At 36.5% G+C, this 23,289-nt stretch overlaps 3 protein-coding genes across 3 annotated transcripts; 2 read left to right on the top strand and 1 right to left on the bottom strand.

Moving 5' to 3' along the window:
- Nucleotides 1-280: 280 nt before the first annotated feature.
- Nucleotides 281-13,513, bottom strand: LOC131793597 (testis-expressed protein 11-like). Its single transcript, XM_059111025.2, has 33 exons — nucleotides 13,321-13,513; nucleotides 12,996-13,220; nucleotides 11,956-12,035; nucleotides 11,823-11,853; nucleotides 11,404-11,453; nucleotides 11,173-11,301; nucleotides 10,635-10,718; nucleotides 10,452-10,537; nucleotides 10,088-10,139; nucleotides 9,813-9,897; nucleotides 9,531-9,544; nucleotides 9,332-9,425; nucleotides 8,813-8,894; nucleotides 8,516-8,603; nucleotides 8,145-8,208; nucleotides 7,748-7,830; nucleotides 7,500-7,595; nucleotides 7,194-7,238; nucleotides 6,743-6,845; nucleotides 6,445-6,554; nucleotides 5,815-5,900; nucleotides 5,374-5,421; nucleotides 5,000-5,037; nucleotides 4,662-4,739; nucleotides 3,739-3,809; nucleotides 3,413-3,529; nucleotides 2,777-2,870; nucleotides 2,446-2,580; nucleotides 2,101-2,209; nucleotides 1,795-1,918; nucleotides 1,428-1,498; nucleotides 753-846; nucleotides 281-415 (listed from the first exon to the last, which is right to left on the bottom strand). Exons 1-33 carry the CDS (start codon nucleotides 13,370-13,372, stop codon nucleotides 344-346), a joined length of 2,790 nt encoding a protein of 929 aa, XP_058967008.2. The 5' UTR covers nucleotides 13,373-13,513; the 3' UTR covers nucleotides 281-343.
- A 108-nt stretch (nucleotides 13,514-13,621) lies between these two features.
- Nucleotides 13,622-16,784, top strand: LOC131793565 (uncharacterized). The gene is made up of 7 exons (XM_066172410.1): nucleotides 13,622-13,770; nucleotides 13,952-14,098; nucleotides 14,592-14,725; nucleotides 15,258-15,388; nucleotides 15,860-15,914; nucleotides 16,041-16,098; nucleotides 16,604-16,784. Exons 2-7 carry the CDS (start codon nucleotides 14,004-14,006, stop codon nucleotides 16,782-16,784), a joined length of 654 nt encoding a protein of 217 aa, XP_066028507.1. The 5' UTR covers nucleotides 13,622-13,770; nucleotides 13,952-14,003.
- Nucleotides 16,785-17,178: 394 nt separating this feature from the next.
- On the top strand, nucleotides 17,179-23,279 carry LOC131793734 (biotin--protein ligase). The gene is given in 12 exon segments (XM_066172409.1): nucleotides 17,179-17,313; nucleotides 17,618-17,863; nucleotides 17,866-18,069; nucleotides 18,149-18,438; nucleotides 18,833-19,101; nucleotides 19,432-19,445; nucleotides 19,448-19,507; nucleotides 20,058-20,188; nucleotides 20,191-20,226; nucleotides 20,661-20,789; nucleotides 21,243-21,463; nucleotides 22,203-23,279. Coding segments are annotated over 12 exon segments (1,902 nt in total). The 5' UTR covers nucleotides 17,179-17,192; the 3' UTR covers nucleotides 22,384-23,279.
- The last annotated feature ends 10 nt before the right edge of the window (nucleotides 23,280-23,289 follow it).

Raw genomic sequence — 23,289 nt, 5'->3', positions numbered from 1 at the left:
TAATAAACCAAATTGAATTATATTTCATTAAAAAAGAGACAATTGTGTTAACTTTTGAGAGAGTTAAATTTGGGAAAATAATTTCGAACCTGAATTGTCCAAACCCAAACTTATTTCTCTAAATTCACCTTGCTTCTGGTTCAAACGCCTTATACACTTTCAGATATATGACTGAAATTTCTGCACTTAGCTCCACATAATTGTTCTTGTTTGTTTGTTGTTGTTGTTTCCTTTTTTATCTGAACACTTAATGGTCACGACAAAGTTGACAAATTTACTAGGCGAATTACACACAGAACTTGAAAAAAGCAAAATCAGATCGTACACGCAGGTAGCTTCAACATCACTCTTCAACTTGACCTTTTAATGTGTTCCTCTCCATACGATCCAATATATCCCCGTAAACTTTGGTCATCTATGGTAAAAACAAAAACCTTTTACAATATAAACTACGGTGTTACACAAGGATTTCCAACCCTGAGAAAGGCCATAACCATCTCACTCGTGAGCTATCGAGTTAAACACTCGAAAAGAAATTCCATATCTACGCACGCCCATTTATTATTCTCTACATATCATCTTGATGGATGTCACATTTCTTGTATTTTAGTAAATATCAAGAAATGGATGACTATCTGGTATAAATTTATTTGATTTTGATTCAATCTATTAAAGAAGGAGAGAAAATGTAATGACTAAATAAATAGTGAAATGGATAGTTTAATCACTTGAAATGGCTTTACATGGAATACCTTATCCTGATAGTTACACTTAAATGTCGACAAGTGATGAAGCAGTCTCATGGCCAATCCACACCATTTCTCTCCGGCTTCGTGACCGCCAGCGCTAGAATGAGAATGATTTGCATTATTTTGCGCATTTGCAGAATTATTCAAATATTCTAACTACCTCGGCTATAGTCTAGTTGCTTAATTTATAATTAATAAAGAACTGGTTTCTTTTAGGGAATATTATACAAGCCGTGACTACACCAGTGGAACGCGAAAAGTATAGCAAAGTTGCAGTGATTTACAATACAGTTGCAAAATTACAGATAGAAATCTAACAAAGCTAACCTCAAACATTCTGTTAAACAAAAAAATTATAATCTGCCTTTAATTTAAAGCCATCTCTCGCATGATTTTGGATTATCATTAAAAGGGATTTCACCATCAGATGCAATCGGTTGGCACACTTATGGCACACCATTGACCGTCGAGTCATTTCTGTACGTCTCGTAACAAACTGAAATCCCCTCTCAAATTCCACAATAAAAATATTCTGATTTCGACAGGGTTTTTTTTTTCTATTGTTAGTCATTCGGTAGACTGGATGGTTGGGCTGAAAGATTTATCATTGCAAACTGTTTTAATTCAACGAAACACTTTTTTGTGGCTTGTGAAGTTCATCATTCACTATGGCAGTACCTGAATAAGTTTACTCCACAGTTCCATGCCTTTGTCATCAGCCATAAGATCTGAATTTCAGGATAACAGCCCTGGATTTAAAAGAGCATGAGCTATTTCATTGCAAGCGGACATTCTTCGCTTCATTCAGTCGTACTATCTAAAATGTTACCATGCAGGTTACCACTCAGCATATGGTTGATAACCACTATTTAATTGCATTCTGGAGTAGAAATGAGCCTGTGTGATCTTAACATCGTTTCCTGTGACCTACTCCGCCTTTTCAAAAGGCTATCACGCTACCAACCTCAATGTTTTATATATATATGTCTATACTGAAGCTTGGACCCAAACATACTGTAGTTATCTATTTGTTTTTAGTGGGTACCTTCGCTTGGTTCTCGATGATTTTACATATGTCCTGGTAAACAGCGAAGGCCTCTTCCTTACTTTCGGCATCACTGCTGCTACCACTACTTAATGCGTGGTGCACCAGACTATGAAAAGCTTTGCTACAAAAAAGAAGCAAGAGAAGGGTATCGTACATTCGCTTCGGAAATTGCTTTAGCTCGCGGCAATGGTATGTTAGAAATAGTGATAACGTGAATGGCCGTTTTTATGCTGGAGACGTTAAAGTTGTCTAAGACGTTAAAGTCGTCTAGACCAATGTGATGGAAACGACACACATAGTTACCTTAATTTAGTGAAGTCAGTCACGTCCATAGCTAAGTGTTTCTTTATCGCAATTCTCAGTGCCCTCATGCTTATCTCCCTGTGGTAAGCAGGCGGCTCAACTGCAAGCGCTGGATTCGATCACAAGAAAGCTAAAATACCACACAATCAAACTACCCCGGGTGGAAATTAGAGAAGCAGGAGGAGGGGAGAACGAATTAATTGCCAATAAAGTTAGAGAAAATGAGAAAACACGGTAAATTCTACAGAAAGGGAAGATAGTTCATAAAATTAAAATGAAAAAGACTAGAAAATCGGTATTTGTGAAAAATTGATATTTCTACATTTTGAACTTTGAAAATTGTACCAGCAAAGCTTTCAAATGTTCCTGGATCTGCGTTGAGTAGAGCCTCAGCAGCGTCAAGACAGAAACAGAGGTCTGAATCACCCAGTTGTGCTTTTGCTTCGAATTCATATAACGCCAGCAGTAATATCGATTCATCTGAAAGATATGAATTACTGTTAATTTAAAAGATCTTTACTCGTGCAACTGGACATCCTTTAGATTTTTAGAGCAAATATGTTGAGAAGTACGTAATTTGAGAGGTCATCCATTTTTTAAAAATTTTGATTCTAGAACAAGGCATCAGAATTTGGGAGAAAAATGCTTAAGGAGCACAAAAAAATGTTTTTATCACCTTTCAGGCTGCTATTTAAACCTCCGATTCCAATCTTCTTTCGTAAGACGCGACACGCATCAACATGTCCGAGACACTGCCGTAAAAGCTTAGTCTGAAAAAAAAAATTTAAAAAAGCTCGTTTTGAGAGAACCAAATTAGTTAATAATAGACTTATCCCACCTAATTGCATGGTTAGTTAGGCATTTGTGCTCCGATAAAGCTGAATTTTCTTTTTTGCAAACGAAAACCGCTCTTTGATGCTCTTTCAAACGAGTACCAAACTGACGTTTGGTCTGTCCGATGTATTCGTTATCACAGTCATTGCAAGGAATAGAATAAATGGCGTCGGTTCGTTGTTCTTTCGTGACAGGATCCTTAGGTTTGGCAAAAATAAGCCCCAAAGTCTGAAAAGGTTTTTGAGCAACTTTAACGTTGTTTAACGTTCTCTTGATGAGTTCCGTAACACCGTGAATGTAAGGAATAACAGCAAAACCAGTCGCTTGTTCCCTTTCATCGATGGAACTTCCATCAAGTTTGAGATTTCGGCCTCCTTTGCGGAGTGTTAAAGGATACAAGCTCCTAGTTATTGACGCAATTGTACTACATATTTGTATTATTTGATTTACTGCTCAGTCTGAAAGACGTTTGCAAAACCTTTTCATCTCCACTGATTTGCTCTCTCGCTGCTTGAACTGCAGAAGCTGCTGCCATTACCAGACAATTTTTTTGACGAACCAAATTGGATGATTCCATGAGACACAGACTTGAAAACTTGAAATAAAAAAAAATTGTAACAATTTCTGGATTAATCGCATTCAAGCAGTTATAGTAGTAAACAACTTATACTAAATATTTTTGAAAACTAATTATCTATGCCCACCCCGTAAGTCATTCTTTCTAAAAGAAAATTACAAGGCCGGTAGAAAACTACTGGCAACAATTGTCCCTGGACAAATAAGGAAAAACTCGTAAACACACACCTTGTAACAGAATAGGAAAAGTTCCTGCATCTCTGCACAACAATCGGTACTTTCCAAAGCTAGATTCCACGCTAAAAAAACAAAGAAACTTTTTTCGCAAATGCCATATAATGCTTATGATAAGTTTTATTTTTGTTTTATTCATATATTTAACAAATAGATTCCAAGTTGCCAAAAAAGTGGCACACGAGGCGCAGCCGAGTGTGTCACTGATGTTCTTACCACATTTTTTACGTCATCTGTGATCTATTACTGAACAGACGCACGGCAACTTGGAATCTATTTGTTTTATATAATAAAGAATTAAAACATACGGAAAAAAAAGTTTTAACGATGACGTCATCTATACGTCTGTCCTCCAATAGATCATAAGTGAGAACCAATCAGAATGCATGCATAACTGCGCTTATTATATAAATACATATATATATATATATATATATATTTTTTTTTTAGGGGGGTGGGGGCATTTTTCTTTTTTAACTAAGTTGTTGTCTTGTAGTGATTCCTTTTGTCTGTCACAGAATTAAGGGCTGAAAATAAATTCTAGCGCCGAATATTTAACAACTTGAGATGGAATTGTTCTCTGTCCCCACCCATTTCCCTGTCTGTTATGACATAGGTGTGTTTATTTTACATAGTTAAAGCTGGAATTCGAATAATGTCCCGGATGTCAAAAGGGGCGGGAAGCGGTGATCTCATACTCCACATCCCCGCTATGTATTAAAGCTATATATTATCTGCGTGATGTCCTATCATTTCACTATGTTTACTGGATATCAGTCAAAGACAATAAGCACAAATTACATGTATAGCTTACATCTGATTTTAAGATCTCTCCTCGTTCTTGAGTAACCCTCTTAATATATAATTCTTCGCACCCCGTGAAATACAAGAGTATCAAATAATTAGGAAAAATTTACCAATTTTCATGAACCATGCGGCTTCTGTTTGCACATTAGAATCGCTCACCAGCTCCATCTGATTCAAGCGATCTAAAGCTAAAAAAGAAAATGAGAGGCGGATTTGACTGGAATAGTTGAACAAACTTTACAGATAAAAAAACTACGAACAAAGTAAGGATCCTGTCGTGCATCAAGTTTTCCACTAGTTGGGATTCAGAAAAAAATATTTGGAGTTGAATCCAGTGGATTCATAAAAGGTTACGTTTATACCAACAGGGGTAAGGTAGCTACCTCTATCTAAGGGACACTTCACTTGAAACCTTCTTATCAGACTTCTAAAATCGTGTAACACTTACCGGTCTGTAGGTAAAGCAAAAAGCTGCTGTAATCTTTTCTGAATCAATGGAAAAGAGCCGCAGAACTGATTAATAATAACGAATTTATTGACAATGAGAGACAGTCATTGGGACATAAAAAGTACGGCTAACAGTCGTGTTTAAACAAAATGTTTAGTGACACTGTTTTCTTAAGGCTACCTTGTATAGAAGTATCCTTTTTCTTTTTTGTTTTTTCATTTTTTCTTGGAATTTTTTTTCTTTTATGTGTTTGTCATAGTGTAAAATAATGCGTAACAAAAAGGATGTAATCCCTCAATCCACCTTTTTTTTTACCCCCTCCTTTTACCTGGCCTTAATAATAGGTATCCAGGTAGAATTCCTCCTTAACTTACTTTGCTCCAGAATCTGTGGACTGCGTCAGTTTTAATCTTGTCAGGCACCTATTAAAAACATTTTGAATTAGCGATCACGGCTAATCTTTTTCTTCCAAAAAAGGGAACGCTCCATGATTTTTCCGTCCTATTATTAATTTTCTGGGTAGAGAATGAAAAACTGGGTTGCGTCACGGATTTTACACATTCGGTGAAATGGAGCTCTCACACTACGATAAAACAGCCTGTCTCAGAAAAAAATTACCAAGCGTGGCAATTTTGAACAACAAGCACTGGAGATGGATTGAAGAAGAAACTCAAAGAAACCGACTAAACGCAAGCACCATTTTCGTTGTCAAGCAAATTAGCTTATCAAACCGTGTCAGCAGCAGCACACCTGTCTGTTTTCATTACAAAAGCGCGATCGTGATGAAAAGAGAGGAAAATACTTGAATGACTTACCTAAGTGAGGTTAGAACCTGCTGGTTATCGGCGCTGCTCGCTACGACTTTTTCTAAGGCACTGACAGCTACGTTATGGTTCTTTTGCTGAAGGACAAGGTACACGTCATTTATCTCAGTCTATCCTGGTGACTGCAGACTGCATTTTCTCTGATAAAAATGATCTTGCGCTTTCTAGCAACAAATCACTATTGTGGGAATTTGCAGAAGTGGAAAGAGTTCGTATATGGAAAGAATGCATATATGGGAAGAGTTCATGTATGGAAAGAGATTAGTGGAATAAAAGGTATCTAAGGAACTTGCGTACCAACCTTAAATCTTTAAAGAACTCAAGTTTTCTTACTTTGTATTCAAAATTCCTATTTTCATCTTCTATGCGCACAAGGGTTTGATAAATTTTAGCTACACCCCTCTGATCACGGTCCATTCAAGTTAACATTTTGTTAATTTCGTGCTATAGAAATCCCAAGTCATTATGTAGTAATCAATATAAAAAGCGATATCGCTCAAATAATTGGTGTCACCGAGTCAATTCAATCCACAATACAGCGAAGAACAATCAGTACTCCGACCTGGAACGTAAACAGCAGAGCGTATTTGCTGTCCATCTGTTTGTAACATGAAAGTTTACCTCTAGAGCTAGCTGTGCAGCAAGACAGATCAGTCCATGAGCATTAGTCTCTGCTACGTCATTATCTTGATTTGAACCAACCTCGCTTATCTTTGTCATTGCGTCTACAGCTACAACAAACCAATGGAGAGAGAACATGGGAGACAAGAATCAGTAATAGGAGGGTCGTGTTTTCTATTTAGGTTTGAAACACCTATCCTGCCTTTTTTCTGAGTAAGCTCGTGCCTCTCAGTGACAAGAATAACCTCTCACAACATTCCCGTAAAAAGATGTCAAAGAATACAAATGCACAACTGACCGACAACATCTTGTCCTTCGGCGAGAGCGATTTTAAACTTGTAGAATTGAATGACAGGACTGTCAGGATCACTTTGCTCCGCTTCTACTATAACTTCTTTGGCCTATAAAGCAAACGAAGAAACAAACAAAGAAAAATAAGCTGAAGAAAGTGAAAGGGCCTTATTTTAAACTTTGTTTGTTTATTTGGTACTTTTCCATAGGAGTATGAGATAGAAAATGGAAGAAACATGAGATTTTAATTGAGTGATCAACTAGCTCATGGAGTTAACTCCGGTTTGCTCTATGAAATAAATCACAGTCCTGTCAGATGAAATCAGGGAGATAATAAGCCTAACGCAAGTACAAGAACTGAAAAGGGAGAGGCGTTCATATTCAGTCGTACAAAACTATCCACCATGTTGAAAGTACAGCATTTATCGAATGACTAAAAATTAACTATTAATACCGACCTTTTCGTAATCTTGAAGATTCATGTAACAGGAGCATTTGTTCCTCTGCGTAAAAAAGAGGTAGAGAACTCTCTTATCCTGATTGTAAGTGAAGTGAGTCCAATATTACTATAATTTTTATATTGCTATTTTATCATTCTGTTTGGTTCGGTTTTTCCTGCGAAAAGGTTCTCGTCTGAAGTGTTATAAATTCTGCTGAAGATATGTCATACTTACCCAGATCATAGATAATACCTGTCATTGCTTAGTTTTTCAATGAGGCGTTTCGATTAAATTTAATTAAGCCTAAAAAAACTAACCACTAACCAGGAGTTTCCCAATATTCTTTATGTCTTCCTCTTTTGAAGAAAAGAAGCTCAAAGAGTAATTGTACCAGTCTAAGGCTTCTCTGTAGCTTCTCCTCTAAGGAAAGATCGAGAAAGTTGTCGGTCAATGATAGTGCTAGCCTAATGGTGCTACCTAGAAAAGCTAGTATATTACATCGTTGAACAAAATTCTGTTTACGTGCGAAAATGAATTAATGGATTATGATAACTGCCAACAGTTGCCCTAACCTCGTAAGCAGAAGCAGCTTTTTCCCACAAGAGAATATGGAATCGCTGACAAATCTGAAAATCGAGAGACCTCTCCATTTCATCTAGAGAAAATACAGAAAAAAGCTGTGCTATAACAGAGTTTAACAAGAATACGTGAGTTTTTTGAATAATCACTGATAAACAAACGACGTACTCCTGCTTTACGTATAATCTCATCCGAAATGGGCAGTGGTTCTCGGAAAGTCTAATCAGAATAATTATAATTTCTTTTATTCCTTCTTAAAGTTCCGAAAATGAATCTACAATAAGAATAACAATCATGTTACAAAGAATCCCTGATGACTTCGTCACAGTGACCTCGCCACTCAAAAATTTCTTAGCGATTTCAAAAGAGGAAAAACGGAAAAAAACATACCAACAATGCATTTTTCGATGAGAGCTTTGGCATCTTCATCTTTGTTGTTCTTCAGAAGAAGTTCCTTCAAGGATTAGATATGGAAAGCAGAGAGAGAAAATTGAGGTCAGTTTTGGTAATTAAGACTTTATGGTAATAGATCAATTCGGGCTATAATAACTATCTGCCTCCAACTATGTCCTTTATTGAACTCGACTACAGTTGGGAGCAGCAGGTCTGTACCAACCTTTAACCAAAAGAAGATTTTCTTACTTTAATTACACGTCTAAATACCTTGTGAAACTACATCAAGATGATTTGGAACTTTACCCTATAACGGGTGCAACCGAATCAAAATATTGTGCCAACGCCATGAATTATTTGAAACTTACCAAATGCTCTAACTGAACTTTGTATAGGTCGGGAGAATTTTTAAATCTAGATTCCAAGATTTTCAAGCAGTCAAAAGCCAGCTCTGTTCTGAGGATAAAAACGTAATAAAATACATTCATCAAGCTTTGTTCTCTCATAAACATGAAAATCTGCGACTCTTAATGTCTATTTCCATAAAGAAGTGTAACAGGCTACCACATTTGCCAAAAGGTAAAAATGGTAATACATTATGTAACTGGTAAGCGTATTACAAACCATGGTTGATCATACTATCAACGATATTATAGATCACTCACCTCTTGTATTGGACGGCTAGGTTTACAGCACAAAGCCCAAGATCCACTTTTAAGTCAGGGTGCCGGAGAGTATCCTCGAATGCTGGGTGAAAGGAAAGGTGAGAATTTAAATGGAGCTTCTCAATCTGCATCCCGTTCGACTCGTCCTCAAAATCTATAGCTATAAACGCGTACCAATGATTATATATTGAGGGAGCTGATAGGTCACAGCGTGCAGACCTTGAAACGTCGAGCCACGTTATTCTAATAGGTGGTTTGGAATCGCTCGTAATATTCTCCTTACGTGGTCATCATTGAAGGACTCTTTCTTCCGTTGTTTATGGTTGCCTCCCTTGTTTTCTTGTTTTTTTGTTTAAGTTGTTTCTGTTGATGTTTTGTGGCTGTTTGTTTTTTTATCGCACTAATATGTTGTAGTCTATTTTGGATTAGATATCCTTTAAAATTTCTTTGCACGACAACTTACTTTGGAAGTTGAGTTCATCTTAATTTAAGAGAAAAGTATTCCTAAGACCCTCATACCAGACCACAATCTTGAACACGGCAACTCTTCGTCTCCATTACCCATCAAAAGAAGTTTGGCTTTTAAGTAAAGCCCAGCCGGATGCCCATGCTCCTAAAACACGACGTAAAATTTATCATTTCATGGCTGAAGAATCAATAGCCGGAGGAGGTTTGAAACAGGAAATGAAACGTATTAAAAGAAAGCAACGCCACTTACAGAGTTCGCAAGGTCTGAAAAAAAATAGTGGAAGAGATATTATTTAGTCGGGTTGGATATATTGGGAAAGATTTCAAAATTCAAAGAAAACATGATGATTGGATTGAATTTAAATTTTATTGAAACTGTAGCACTAAAACTACGGAAGTTGGGTGACAAATGATCGGGGTCAAGGGTGGAATTAAACCAAGCATAGAACACGAATGTTCAAAAGCAACCATTTAGACTGATAAAAAAAAAAAAAAGAATTAAAAATACTTTATTCAAATAACTTTTCCCTACCAGCTGCATTAAGAGCCATTTGCCAATGTTGTTTAGAGTCCCAGTCAAGATATGCATTGGCCATGAGACGCAAAGTAGTAGCTTGCTGTAACCAGAAATTTGATCAGCACTACAAGTTTGAAGCAACGTTGAAATTAACTCTATAATTTACAGTATTCTATAGCTTTTTTCACTTTAAGAAATAGCTGAACGGCCGAGCATGCTCTTTTTTTCTTACTCGGACAAAGTAAGTGGATGAAAGGATAACATTTTACTTGTGAGTTAAAGGCGCTCACCCGTTTATTAGCTCCTGAAGAACCATTTTCTTTCCGAATATCGTAACTTTCCCTGCAAAAATTGTGAGTGAAAGATAAATTTGACCATGTTTCTCGGACACTAATTGTCATAATTGCTCGGTGATGCAATTTCGTCTTTTCGCCTATAATATGACGTACACTAAAAGAATATTAAGAAGATCCTAAGATTCTAGATACCTATCCTATCTCCCCAAATCACTCGTTTTCCAACATTTGATTTGGGAAATGGTGACTCTCCGGTAGCTCACTCTCTATCACGCTGTAGATTACTGTAAGAAATCCGGAACGAATTGTCTCAAAACAAAAGTAGGCCAATCTCAGTTGTATCCAAAATTTCACCTACCTTAGCCATGCAATACATTTTTCGTATTCCTCTCTGTAATATGTATCAACCCCAAAATTGTAGCACAGTTCCGCCAGCGTAATGCACTTATGTAAACAAAATTTAAGACGAAAAAATTAAGAAAATCAAAGCTGTAAATAGCCGCTCGATGTCAAATAGACCAACTTTAGATTGAACCTTTACCTCCTTTGCAGGAAGTCTGCCCATGAATTCTTTAGCTTTGGCTACATACAATTGTGTTCTATCTTGCTGACACATTGAAAAGCTCTATTTTGCAAGAAAAAAATCAAATTATACTTTGATGGATAACAAATATGCTAGCTAAGTAATTGCGGTTGCGCCATAAAAATGGGAATAGAGTGTCTTCAATAGAACTAAAAAATGTATATTATATTTTCTCCTAGAACATGCCGTCAACCCTGCTGCTTGTGTCTTTTTTCTATAGCTTTCCCGAACAGCATAAAGACTTCTCAGGGCAAATTCGAACATTTTGTATGGTAAGGAAAGCCGGAAAGGTTTCCTATGATTGATTCGGGAATGACTGGAAGGTTTTCGTTTTGGTTTTAATCAATGGCCACCACACATCAACTGTATTCTCTTGGAACGAAAAAACGTAAAAAATCCAGAGGAACGTTTAGTCTTCCTGGATTTGTTATTTTTCATTAATATAATTATTTTGATAAACTGGATCACACGAAGAGTAACGGTAAATGATATTCACCGTTTCTGCTCTATAACAGTAGACTCTGAACATGTATCGCTCGCATTCTGCGATCTGTTTAGATTGCTCTGGTGTAGGTGAATCATGTTCATCTCTTGATGACCACGACTTCTGCAGCCCATTCCAACACTGCAATTTTAACAAAACAGTCGTCTTAGATACCACCGTTAATACTAAAAAAATTAATCGTGTTTTCAAATCATAATATTCTCATGTAGTCGACAAACTTGCCTCAGTTGCTAAGGCAAGGCATTCATCTGCCATGGCTGGATTCTGACAATCTGTAGTACACAAGTTGGTCGACATTGAAATATATGAAAGGAAAAGGAAAAGATAAAGGTATGATTGTTAATGATAAAATCTTGTTCATCCCGAAAAACTTATTTATTGGGCTTTTCCTCATCGTCTTAACTAAACATAACGATGGTTTTATCGATTTATCTTGCGCTCAATTACCCACTTTCCCGACTATTTCTACCCATGTTCGTATCAAATGCAAAGTTTAATTGTCTTCGTTTTATTTAGGCGATTACCTAGGGGTTAGTCACTTGACGGAAATTAAACTTTGACTTAAAAATTTTCTTGCAAAGTGAATGAAACGGCTATGTTCTATAATGAAGCTATAATATTGAGTAAATATTTTTGCTCACCCAGCCAGGCTCGTCCTGTTTTCGTCGTCATCTAAAAAAAAGAGATCATCAAGTGTTGCATTATGAACAAAATTATTAATTCATTTAACTGGAATTTTTATTTCATTTATAAAATTGTTACATAATTCCGTACCACTAACTGTTTCCGGTAGGTTACTTCACATGTTTCAGCAGCATTAGCCAAAAATGAAAGCTTGCAAGCTGCATACCTCACTGAAAGAAAAAAAAATACAATTTAAAGCAATGGATTATTCCGCCAAGGAAGCCTTTTCCTCATATTCACTGGTCAGAGGCCCCTATTGGTAAAATCGCAACAGGATAATTGAGGGCGGCATTCTTACGTTCACACTACGCGAAAGAAGTGAAGGAGGGAAAGGGAGAGAAATTTTTGTTTATACAATTTTATATCCAAAAAGGTTTATATTTTACACCAATTCGGGTATTTTCCGAACTACACTTTCAGTGTACTCATTCCAAAAAGTCCTTCATCTAACTTAAAATTCGTCTTACGGGTGGAGAGGCTGATAAGGCCATATGTGATATGTAAGTCGTTGTGGATACTAGCTTCCAAAATCTTTCTTGAATATCTCACGACCACTCGCAGTAATTTTTTATGGTCAACCGACTCGGCTGACATTTCCAAGGCTTTTGGTTGAGTTTAGCGCTATATTTTGGGTCAGCCGGTGTCAGCATAAATGTCGCCTGTTGTGAGTAGATCACTGGAAAAGGTTGCAAATGGAAGTCATGAAGTGCGCGAATGCGGATAGTCTTACTATAATACAAAGGAGTCGGTAATATTCAAGATTGAAAAAAATCTTCTCTTCATTCGAGCAAGCGAAGAAATCTGACTTAATAATTTGTTACTCTTGCAGTTTCAAAAGCAATATCTCCTTAACCCTTTAACTCCCATGAGTGACCGAGACAGAAATTATCTTTACAATGTCAAATTGATGCAATTTCAAGCAAGCAAGTGATGAGAATAACGAAGATATCAGTTAGCTGATTATTTGTTGATCCGGTACCATATTCTTCGAACAAGTACCGTACGAATTGTATCAGGACTATAAGGAGAATTGCTAATAAGATTTGGGAATGGAAGGGTTAAAGCATGGTTGAGGTGGAACCTTACTTTAACAACTAAATTCAGGTAGTGAGAAGGAAAAAAATACATACATTTTGCATTTTCGGTTGTTCCAGTTTGCCCACTACCCGTCTTCATTGCCACAGCAATATTCCACAGAGTGACAGCATTGCTATGAATCTGTATCAACACTGCATTATTGTCAGCTCTTTCAAATGTAAGTTGATGCATTCTGCACGTCAGGTTTGTTATACGATCGGCCAACACTGCCACCCTCTCCGCACTGTTTTGATTTGAACGCAAGTCCTTCACGAGAGCTGAATGTAGAATAAGCGGAACCTGGTAAACGTTTGCACTCAAGGAAAGAAAATTGTTGAGATAATTCAATTCAGTTAATTGTACAATTTATCAGCTCACCTTGCAATAGAGTTGAAGCTTTTCCAATGTCCTCTAGACCATCGCCGTTCATCTTAGAGTTTTATGCTGAATGTAAGCCAGTTAACTCTTGTAAATTTGCTAAGCTTGATGAAGCATCTTGTGGCCAAAAAAAGGAAAACTTTACAAAACTGTAAAGGCTTTAATCCTATCTATAACTCTTACAACCGGGAGATCTCAAAGTATTGCCAACCGCGGGCACTAGAGAAAAAGGCGGGAAACCGGCTCGCGCGTCACTTTCGGCGCGAAATGTATCAACAGAAAACTAAATACACATCTGAGCTGCCGTTTTGAAGTTTACTTAGCCATCGAAAACTATCTTGGAGGAATCCATTTTGGGGAAAACACATCACTACCACTTCACATTATTAATGGCCAAATTTCCACAAAATACAGATTGAAACTGAGAATTTCCTCGTTCTTCGAGGAGAGGTAAATTAATAGAGTTCTTTAGATCGCGCTAGAGAAATCTGTTTGAGAATATTCCCAGATTATATGCGCTTCAAGCTAATCACAATCATTCAATTTGCTTATTTTTTATCAAATGCGTAAAAATCACTTCACTTCAAGTCAAAAAGAGGCCTTCTTTTTTATAAATATTGATTTTTATTAGGATGCGACAGTAAGTGGTTCCACAGCCTGAAAAACAACGAAACCTATCAAAGATGGCTGCTGATCCGAATCACTTGACGAATATTTATGAAGCCTCTCCACTGATGAACAACTATTGCACCATATTCACAGATGATCACAACCAAAGGTAGGTAGACATCTAAACTAAAAGCATCCTGGCTTGCCGAGAGAATGCAATTTTACACTAATTTAAGAATGTAAAACGATTATTCAGATTCAGAATTTGATTTTCAATAAAAAATGGAATGTAGCTCTTGTTGTAAATTGAAACTCCGACGAACAGACAACAAAATACATTTTTGGGGAGTTTTCACACTGACCAGTGCACAATCTTCAAGGGATTAAAAATTGAATGATCGAAGTTGTAGGAAATGCAAAGAGGGTAGGACGACCAAACACTGAGTGGCTTTGAAATATAAACCTGTCACAGACCATTAAGGTTTTTTCCTGTCAGTTTTGCATCGCTCAAATATGTTTATTATTGTTAGCTTTCTTTTCCTTGCAAATCAGAATGGTTGTGGGGGAAAAAGATTAAACGACTGATCCCTGCACACTAGGATGTGTTATTTTTGTGTCTTGTAACATTATTACAACAATATTTTTGTTCGATTTTCAAATAGCTATAAGAAAATAGCTGACGATGTTGAAAATACTCAGAAGGTGGGGCACATGAATCCCATGTCAGATGAGGCCATGTCAGTATCCAGCTCCACGGATGATTCAGCTGCTGCCGCTGCGGTGTTCCGACATCTAGGTAAGAAGATGTAAAATATTTCTAATCAAATAGCTTTAAAAATGCATATTTTGTCTTTTCACTTCTTCAAAACAATCCCAACTCTTTCCTAATTTTTGAAGCAGCACCTACTGCCTTTGTCGCTAGGTTCTCTGATTATTTGATAAATTTCTTTATCGATTAATATCGTCATTACCGATTTATCATTATCATTATCACCGTCGTTATTATTATTATTATTATTATTCGTAGTAATACTAGTATCATTATTGTTATTCGTAGCAGTACCAGTATCTTTATTGCTATATTGCAGGAATAATACAAATTGACAAAATATATAAGCAGACAAGAGGATGGGATTTCGTATGACCTCGTATGTTCGCTTCCATTTAACTTTTCTTTTGAACGACAGACGGTTCAATCCCGCCGGCCCTTAATGCATGTCCTTTGCATGTCCTGTAGGTTCCTGAAATTACAGAAGGACAGAAATATAACATTTTCACCATTTTTGAGAAGCGTTTACACTTCATTGATTTTATTTTTGTTTTTACAGATAACTTTGTGCGTGAAAGAATAAACGGAGAACTTGAAAAACTTAAACATAATGTGCATAGAATCCTGTCCGATCAACAACAAGATTTTACGCGGGCTTTTGGGCTCCATGGTGAACTTTCTTCTTCAGAGGCAAGTCTTAAAATTCGAGACTTTTTATAACAAAGAAAACACTCAGAAAGCAGAAGAATATATCTCTGGAAGAAGTTTGTAACTTGCATTCTCATTTCTCCCTTTCTTGAAAGGTTCTAATGACTGTTTTCTCCGTCAATCACACCACACTTTGAAGGAAGTGAGGTTCAGACAATGGAATCCTAGTATAGAGAACCCCCAACAACATTCTTCCCCTAGCAATATGGTGGTCGAATATATACGAGTTGAAGCAGGGCATTCACTCGGTACAGGAGAATTGATTCACTCTTTTCGGTTTTTTCAATTGATATTTTGACTGGATGAAATCTTAATACCAGTACACGAGAAGGGCCTAACTCATCTGGGTAAAATAGTTTTGAATGAAGATTGATGAAAAAGGAAAAAAGTGCCGACACGCGTAACTATTGGCAGAGTTTGTCATTTAAGTTTCATCTGTTCGTGTTGTTGCAGGCATCGGCATGCCATGTCGTCCCCCAAAATAACCATAGCGATGAAACAAGCTCAGGTTAGTGAATAGACGAGCTGATCCTCTCTCCATACATCATAATTCGTAATCATCGTCTTTAAAATTATCTGTTTCCTTCATCAGAAGGTACACATCGCAAATGACTGCAGTTTCCTTTTCTAACAGATGGGTGTCATTTTCTAGCGGAGGGTGACTCTGATTGTGATGCTGCAGCAGTTACACAGTAAGTGGCTTTTTAAATAATACACCTTGGCTCATTTCCTTTCCGCTTATTGTCGTTTCCTCCTTGTTCCTACTGGGCTGAATAAGTTTTTTTATCTTTATGGAATCAATGAAGTAGGAAATGCTGAGTTCTGATTAATGCATGTTGTAGTAAGAATTGATAATGTGTTATCGACGGTATTTTCTAATCCTACGGTGGTGGCTTCCATAAGGCTGTATTGTGGTGAACCAATCTTTCTTCACTTATCAACTAAAATTAAGGCGCGATTATAATCCACTTTTGTGAAAATTTGACTCAGAATATGAGGTGTGAGAGCCTTGACCTAAGGGAAGGTCCTCCCCTCGAGAAACTGGAGTTTAGGCATCCTAATGTGGCTTGAGATTAAGTGTCTTTAATTATGGCTTCCTACTCTTATTAACTCTGTTTTATGACAATCAATGACTATCAACGGTACAATATATTGAAAAAAACTGACTATATTTACTTCTTTTCTTGACCAAATCAGATATGACTACAGAGAACAAATATGTCCCAACTGTAATTCCTGCCTGGAATCAGCGGCTTCAGAGAATCCGAGTAAAGATAAAGAAGAGGAGGAAAAGATAGCTATGAATTATTTGTTACGTTTAATGATAGCTTCTTCGAAATTGGGTAGTGCATTGAAACGAATAGAGCATCGAATGTAATGTAACAGTCTGAGGTTCCAATCACTTTGCCGAGTCTTTCAAATCGAATTAGACCTAATAAAAGCGTCCCAACAAAACTTCATATAACTCTATTTCGTCTGCGGCAAGGTTGAATACTCTTAAGTTTTAATACCTCTCTAACATCATTTGAGAAGCTGCATACACAAAAACTATATATTTGTTGACACACTCCTGGTTGAAGGTGGCACCTGCGGTATCCTTTTCTTCTTTTTCCCGTCGTTTTCTAGCCTTATTACTCCCCGAGACAGATGATGAAGGTTACATAGATGAGCACTCAACACACAGCGCCCGCGATTTCCTACCGGTGATTCCCCTGGTCTGTCTAAAGCCTTAGACGTTGTAGTGGTTTTGTCATGTGAGAAACGCGCTCTTTTGGACGTCCTTAAAATGCTGGGTGCTAGTTGGTTAGCTGGTTTTGCCCTAACAAAATTAAGGATTCTGAATTTGACTTCGTCGTGTACGAAGGTTGCAGGTGTAAATGAAATTTCGATCCTTCGATCGTCATCAGGTAAACATGTGATCCTAGCACTATCTCTCTTGATAGCCAGTTGAAACGAATCGAAGGGTTATGTGTGACTGTTTTTAAATGTTCAGTTAACAGAAATATTAGAATAGTAAAGGTTAGGAGCATTTTTGAAAATGAACGCGGCAGTATCTCATGTAAAGGATCGTGACAATACCGTCTACAATATTCTATCAGAAAACCAATTTTATATTTTCCTCGATCATGACAATGGTTTTGTTAAAAATGGTCTCTTAAATTGAAACATAAAGGTATTTCACTAATTTAAGTTCTCTGCATTATTCCCCAGCTTCAAGGTTAACTAGTCCAGTTAGCAAAGCTATGACTACTAAATCTTCAAAGCCTCCGAACATCCTTATATATACTGGAACTTATGACACAGAAGGCAGGAGGTTCACTGAAGTTAAGAGGGCACTGTCACAAGTTATAAATCTGCATAGCTATGTAATATACAGAATTTATGAACAACAGCTCACCACCCATCCATGGGTCGAAAACACTGCTCTATTGGTTCTTGGAAATAGTGACTCAATGTCATCAAAGTTCAAGAAGTGCTTTTGAAGTATCTTAAATGTCGCGGACAGATTCTAAGCCTGTGTAGTTCATTTACGTGTCAAGTTGTCAAAAAGCCCTTGGATGACTACCAAGAGCCTTTCATTGGATCCTTCAGAACCAATCAAGACGTAGTCTCTGACGTGAAGCTCCATTTCTCTGCACTTTGTCAGCCTTATTATTTTGAAGGTGAGCGGTTCTGAGTAACTTAAACCCTTATGTTTAAAATACAAGGGATTGATTTTATTTTTTTTTTCAATAAATACAGGTGAGAGAGTGAATATTATTGCAGAAGAAGAAACTTCACAGAGACCAGTTATCATTCAGATCTCCGAAGGTTCTGGCAATGCTGTGTTTAGCCTTGTTCATTTAGAGTCACTTGCTGATAATGGAAAATTAGTCAGTCTTGAGCAAGACACACAGAACTTAAAAAGCTTGAGAGAATCCAGTGATGCCAGAAGGAAGATGTTGCTGCATATTTTAAAACTACTAAAATTGAGTTTTAAGCCTCTGAAAGTGCCAGAACTGACTCCACTATTCCTTCTTGGAAATGAATTGGTAAGCTTCTTTTCATAAAAATTTGAAAGAAAAGTAAGGAAATAAGATTAAAAAAATTATTGCCTTGTAAGTCAAAAATTTGCCCCCTTGCTTTTCCACTGACATACTATGACAAAATCAAATAAATTGGAAATGGAGTGCCCTGTAAGTCTTATTGTGAAAATAAAACTATTAACTAACTTTCACCTCGTATTACAAGAAGACATCAAGCATGTGACCAATATGATATTATAAGTTAAACCTATTCCCTAACTCCTACTCAATCTGCCATGGAAATATCTCTATCTTTACCATGCCACTTATGCTTGCCCAACTTTCTCCAAATAATAACATTTTAAGATATATTTCATGTAACATTCATGGTTAAATGCTATTTGTCTCTTATAATTTAAAGGATAAACAAAAACTTATGCAGTCTTTAAGATCATCACTGGAGGACGGCATCTGTAAAGGAAACCAGCTCTCACTACACTTTGTGGCAAGTGATGAAATGCATATTCCAAATGTCACAGAGGAGAAATTACCAGTTATCTGTCATGAGGAAAACTCTAAGGCTGTTTCTTTTAACTGGAGCACCTACCAGAAATACTTAAAAACTAAAGTTTTGGGAAAAGTTGTCTTCTACACTGATGTAATCACATCCACACAAACAATCTTTGATGGGTTAGTATTTGTCATCTGTACCAAGAATAATGCATTTTTAATATGAAAATTAAAAGTGCTTTTCTTGAATAAGCTCCTCCTTCGTAAAAGTGCTTCTTGAAGATAATGGCTGACCTTCAACAGGCTCAGAAGTTAAAGTATTCATGAAGTGCCATGCATAAGGTATTAAGTGTGGATAGGTTTCTAAGTACACCTGTTAAAAAGCAGGCTCCGGTCTCTGGACAACTGAAATATCCTGAAACAGTTTTCCATGTTTTATGGCTCAAAGTCATACTCTGTTCTCACTACTCTTGTTTTTTCTTTTTTTTTTTTAATGTCATTTTAATTTAGGAATGATACCTTTACTTCAATATCCCTGAAGATGTGGGGATGGTTGTTGTTGCAGGACAGCAAGTTAAAGGCCAGGGTAAGCCATGTGATAATCTACATGATAAAATTGTGTGTATCTCATTGGCTGGAAAACAAGTCCATTTTCAGGTAACACGAGTGCAAAGTACCAAATAGCACGCATGCTGTTCAAACTTCATCTCTGTTAACTTTCTGTGATGCCTTTTTTTTAAAATTACTAAATTATCATAAAAGTCACAACATGATTAATGTGCTGTCTTTGAAAATTTACTTGTGCTTATGAACACTAAATTGCACTCAAACACCATGTGTAAAATAATTACAAATGGTTAGTGAGCTCATGATAATCTTAGCAAAATCTTGGCATAAACAGTTGAGGGGTACACCTCATTTGATCTGGATTCTTAAATTTCCATTATGATAGTAGTTGTTATTAATTATAACAAATGTATCGACTGAATGGGCTTAAAATTTCCCCTTTGGTTAATAATGTAAGTAGAGGACCTAGTGTATTAATGAACATATATGTATTAATTCATAGTTCATCACAGATTGCATTTGTGTCACCATATAAATAAAACTTAATTTTTTTGCCATCAGAATCAAAGGCCGAGGGTGGAAAATGGGTGGCTGTCTCCAATATGGGTTGTTTAATGTTGTACCGTCATGCTAAAATTCACATTTGCATCCAACCTTGGTTAGAAGACCACCCTACCTACAGCACATTGCGTCACGGGCTGACCTGTGGAGGCAATCACAGCTCAACCAGGATATGACGTAATATACATAACACAGCTGCTGCGCAATACACTATGAAGAAGAACGAAATGCTGAATTGGAGATGATCACCTATTGATGTGGGAGGGAAAATAAGTACATCCTATCTTTAGAACAATAACAAACTTGATATTCTGGCGCTGCATCACAATGAAGGCAATTGAGGGTGAAGAAATCATTGTTGTCATAAACATTTAGCCCCTTTTTTTCAACTTTACGGAAGTTTACAGAACATCTGAACCTGAAAATGGAGATTGCTATTTTTTTTTGCGAATATTTATGGTGGTTTGAACTATTTAATCTTTTGTTTCTTAGTTTTAAAAACTTTAGGCAAGGGCTGAGACGAGATGCCTGAGATGTTTTTTAATATTTAGAAATGTGGATATTAATGCCAGAAGTCATTTGACTCCACAGTATGTTGTTTCTTAACAAAGGATATCAACATCCGCCCGTCAAATGCCCCCAATGATGTTTTTTTTGGCAATAAGATTAAAATTGGAGGTTGTTTGTATTGTGACATCATCAGCAACAGAGAAACATGCGGGGCTGTGTGATGGGTAAGTGTTGCTGTGTTTATCTAAAAGTCTTACTTTCATTGGTAGCTACAGTTGGTTCAATTTTATCAATACAATTAAGTGCTGAAGAGGATGTATCCCATCAAAACACTTTCCCTTCATAAGTTACTACTGTAGTTTCTATATGCTGATTCTATTGTCCAAGCAAAATACAGTAATATGTAGCCAAAGGGTCAAGAAAAAAAAATGGTTCGGCTGATGACCCTCAAGCGTGGTTGATTTGGCAACTTAGCTCACTAAACTGTTCAAAGTAAGATTTGAAAATGACAACAGGAATATCATTTGTTGGAATACAATTTGTACAATCTAGTTGATCAAAAGCTTTTGCCTTGAATCACGACACTTTCCAATTCTGTCAATTTAAAACAGCAAGGTCAGGCTAACGGCATATTGACTAAGGATTAGTGGCATTCTTCATGAAATTCTTGTTTTCTCACTGAGGAATGGGGAATTAACATCAGCAACACAGAACCTACCATCAGGGTTAATGAGATAATTTCACGTTATAATAGTGATCGTGGGGGACTGACCTACAGCAGCTGACTTATGGAAGAGCTGCGGGCAAGAACAGTAAACACAATAGAAGCCCTTATTGAGGACTTCCAGGAGAATGGTTCTGCACCTTTTCTGAAAATAAATACTACAACCGCTCGGCTTCATAGGTATGTGAAAGGATTAATTTTTGTTACTATATTGTTGCTGATGCTGTCACTAGTGCATGATATATGGTCAATGTCAATTTGGTATCAGACTGAAAAGATTAGTTCCATGAGAAGGGTCAAAGTTCACACCAATGTAAATTTGTATTATTGCTGAGGGATCATATCATCTAGGTATCACCACTGTTAACTGCTGATGTTTTTTTTTTCAATTTTACAGTAAGGTGAACTAACAGTGTCAGAATTTTTTGGTCATGTTTTGATCTGCACTTACAAATTGGACCCTTTGAGCTCGTACCTAACAGTTATGATAATTAATGCTGAAAAAATTAAAATGACAATCACTACTAACATTAAAGACTATCAAATGGAAACAATGAGTGGTTCTAAAGACTGAACATTGTTTATTTTAAACTTGTGTAAACAGTATGCCAAGTTCATGACATACAAGATAATGTAGGTGTGGCAAATACATTTATAATGTCTCAACTTTTAAAGTACCACTTTTCAAAGACAAAATAGTGCACACATATACACCCCGTAATTGTAAGCCTGACACAAGTTGTTTTAAGGGTGGATAATGCTATCTTACTGGATAAACTCTATATCATGGATCGTGCAGTATGGTTGGTTAACATTTATCCACCCAATAGTTGATATAGCTGTTAGATAACTTTATCTGCCAATGAACAACAGGGCCTGGTACTTTAAATAAACTATATATTCTTGAATCTCTTTTCAGTGAAGTGACTGTTAACCTGTCAGTGAATGACATGAAAGACAAGGAGGAAGTGATGATAATAGGACTTGATGAATTGGTTTCTTATTAGTGCAAACCAAGTCTGTGTAACTTATTATCAGTACAACCAGATGGAAACACTTTTGACATGCTGAAAAATCTAATTGCCATGAAAAATGGCTAGCAACATCAATCAACTTTAGGCTTCTTTTTAAAATTACAATTGTTTGATAGTTGAAAATTTTACAAGATTTACTGTGCTAGATGGGAGAAGCACCTTGGATTTCAAGAGACAGTGATGTGCCATAAAACAAGATGTATTAAATTTATTAAGACCTTTAAACTTGGCTCACCAAGATTGTGTTCAAAAAACAAATAACTCATTAAAAAAGGTTCTCTGTTAGACCCTTTAGAATAAATTTAGTAGACTAATTTTTAGTTTTTGACCCATCTATAGTATTTTTCTAGTATGTAAGCTGTGATAGTTGAGTATTATTTACATACAGCTCTAGGTTTTTTTTCAAATTTTATACACTTCAAAAATATGGAATAAATATGTATGAATTCAAAGTAATATAAGCTGCAGTTCTCAAATTCTAGGTATTCAGCTGAATGAAGTTATTTAAATATATAAAACGATCCTTCTTACAATTTGAAAACTTTTAATTAAGAGAAATTGTTAAAGAGAAAAATAGGCTACTTCTGAGCCCTCGCTTGGAATTGAGTTAAATCATTTTGCTTAAGCATGACAGGCTTTGTGCATCTGAAGGAACAGCCTGTTTGTTGTAACATGTGATGTACTTGCTTCAAAGTCTTGCTTTCATGTACTATACATACTTGTGTCAGTACATTTGGGAAAAATAACTGAGGTTTCATAGCTATTTAGGTCTGCCAAGGAATATGCTATGGCAGCAGTAAGGAAGGGACCCATCACAATTACCAGTTATACTACTGGAGGGCACACAGCATCTGAAAGCAAGAGTCTGATTCAAATACACCCCATGTTAAAACTAACAGAAAGTGAATGCTGCAAAGGTTAAATCAAGATGATCAAGGCTTTCTTGGTTTGGGAGATAAATACTATTGTGGA

Source organism: Pocillopora verrucosa, chromosome 9 (genome assembly GCF_036669915.1).
Source record: "Pocillopora verrucosa isolate sample1 chromosome 9, ASM3666991v2, whole genome shotgun sequence".
NCBI classification, from domain to species: Eukaryota; Metazoa; Cnidaria; class Anthozoa; order Scleractinia; family Pocilloporidae; genus Pocillopora; species Pocillopora verrucosa.
Note: the sequence above shows the minus strand (reverse complement) of the source record. Positions and strands in the feature narration are given on the sequence as shown.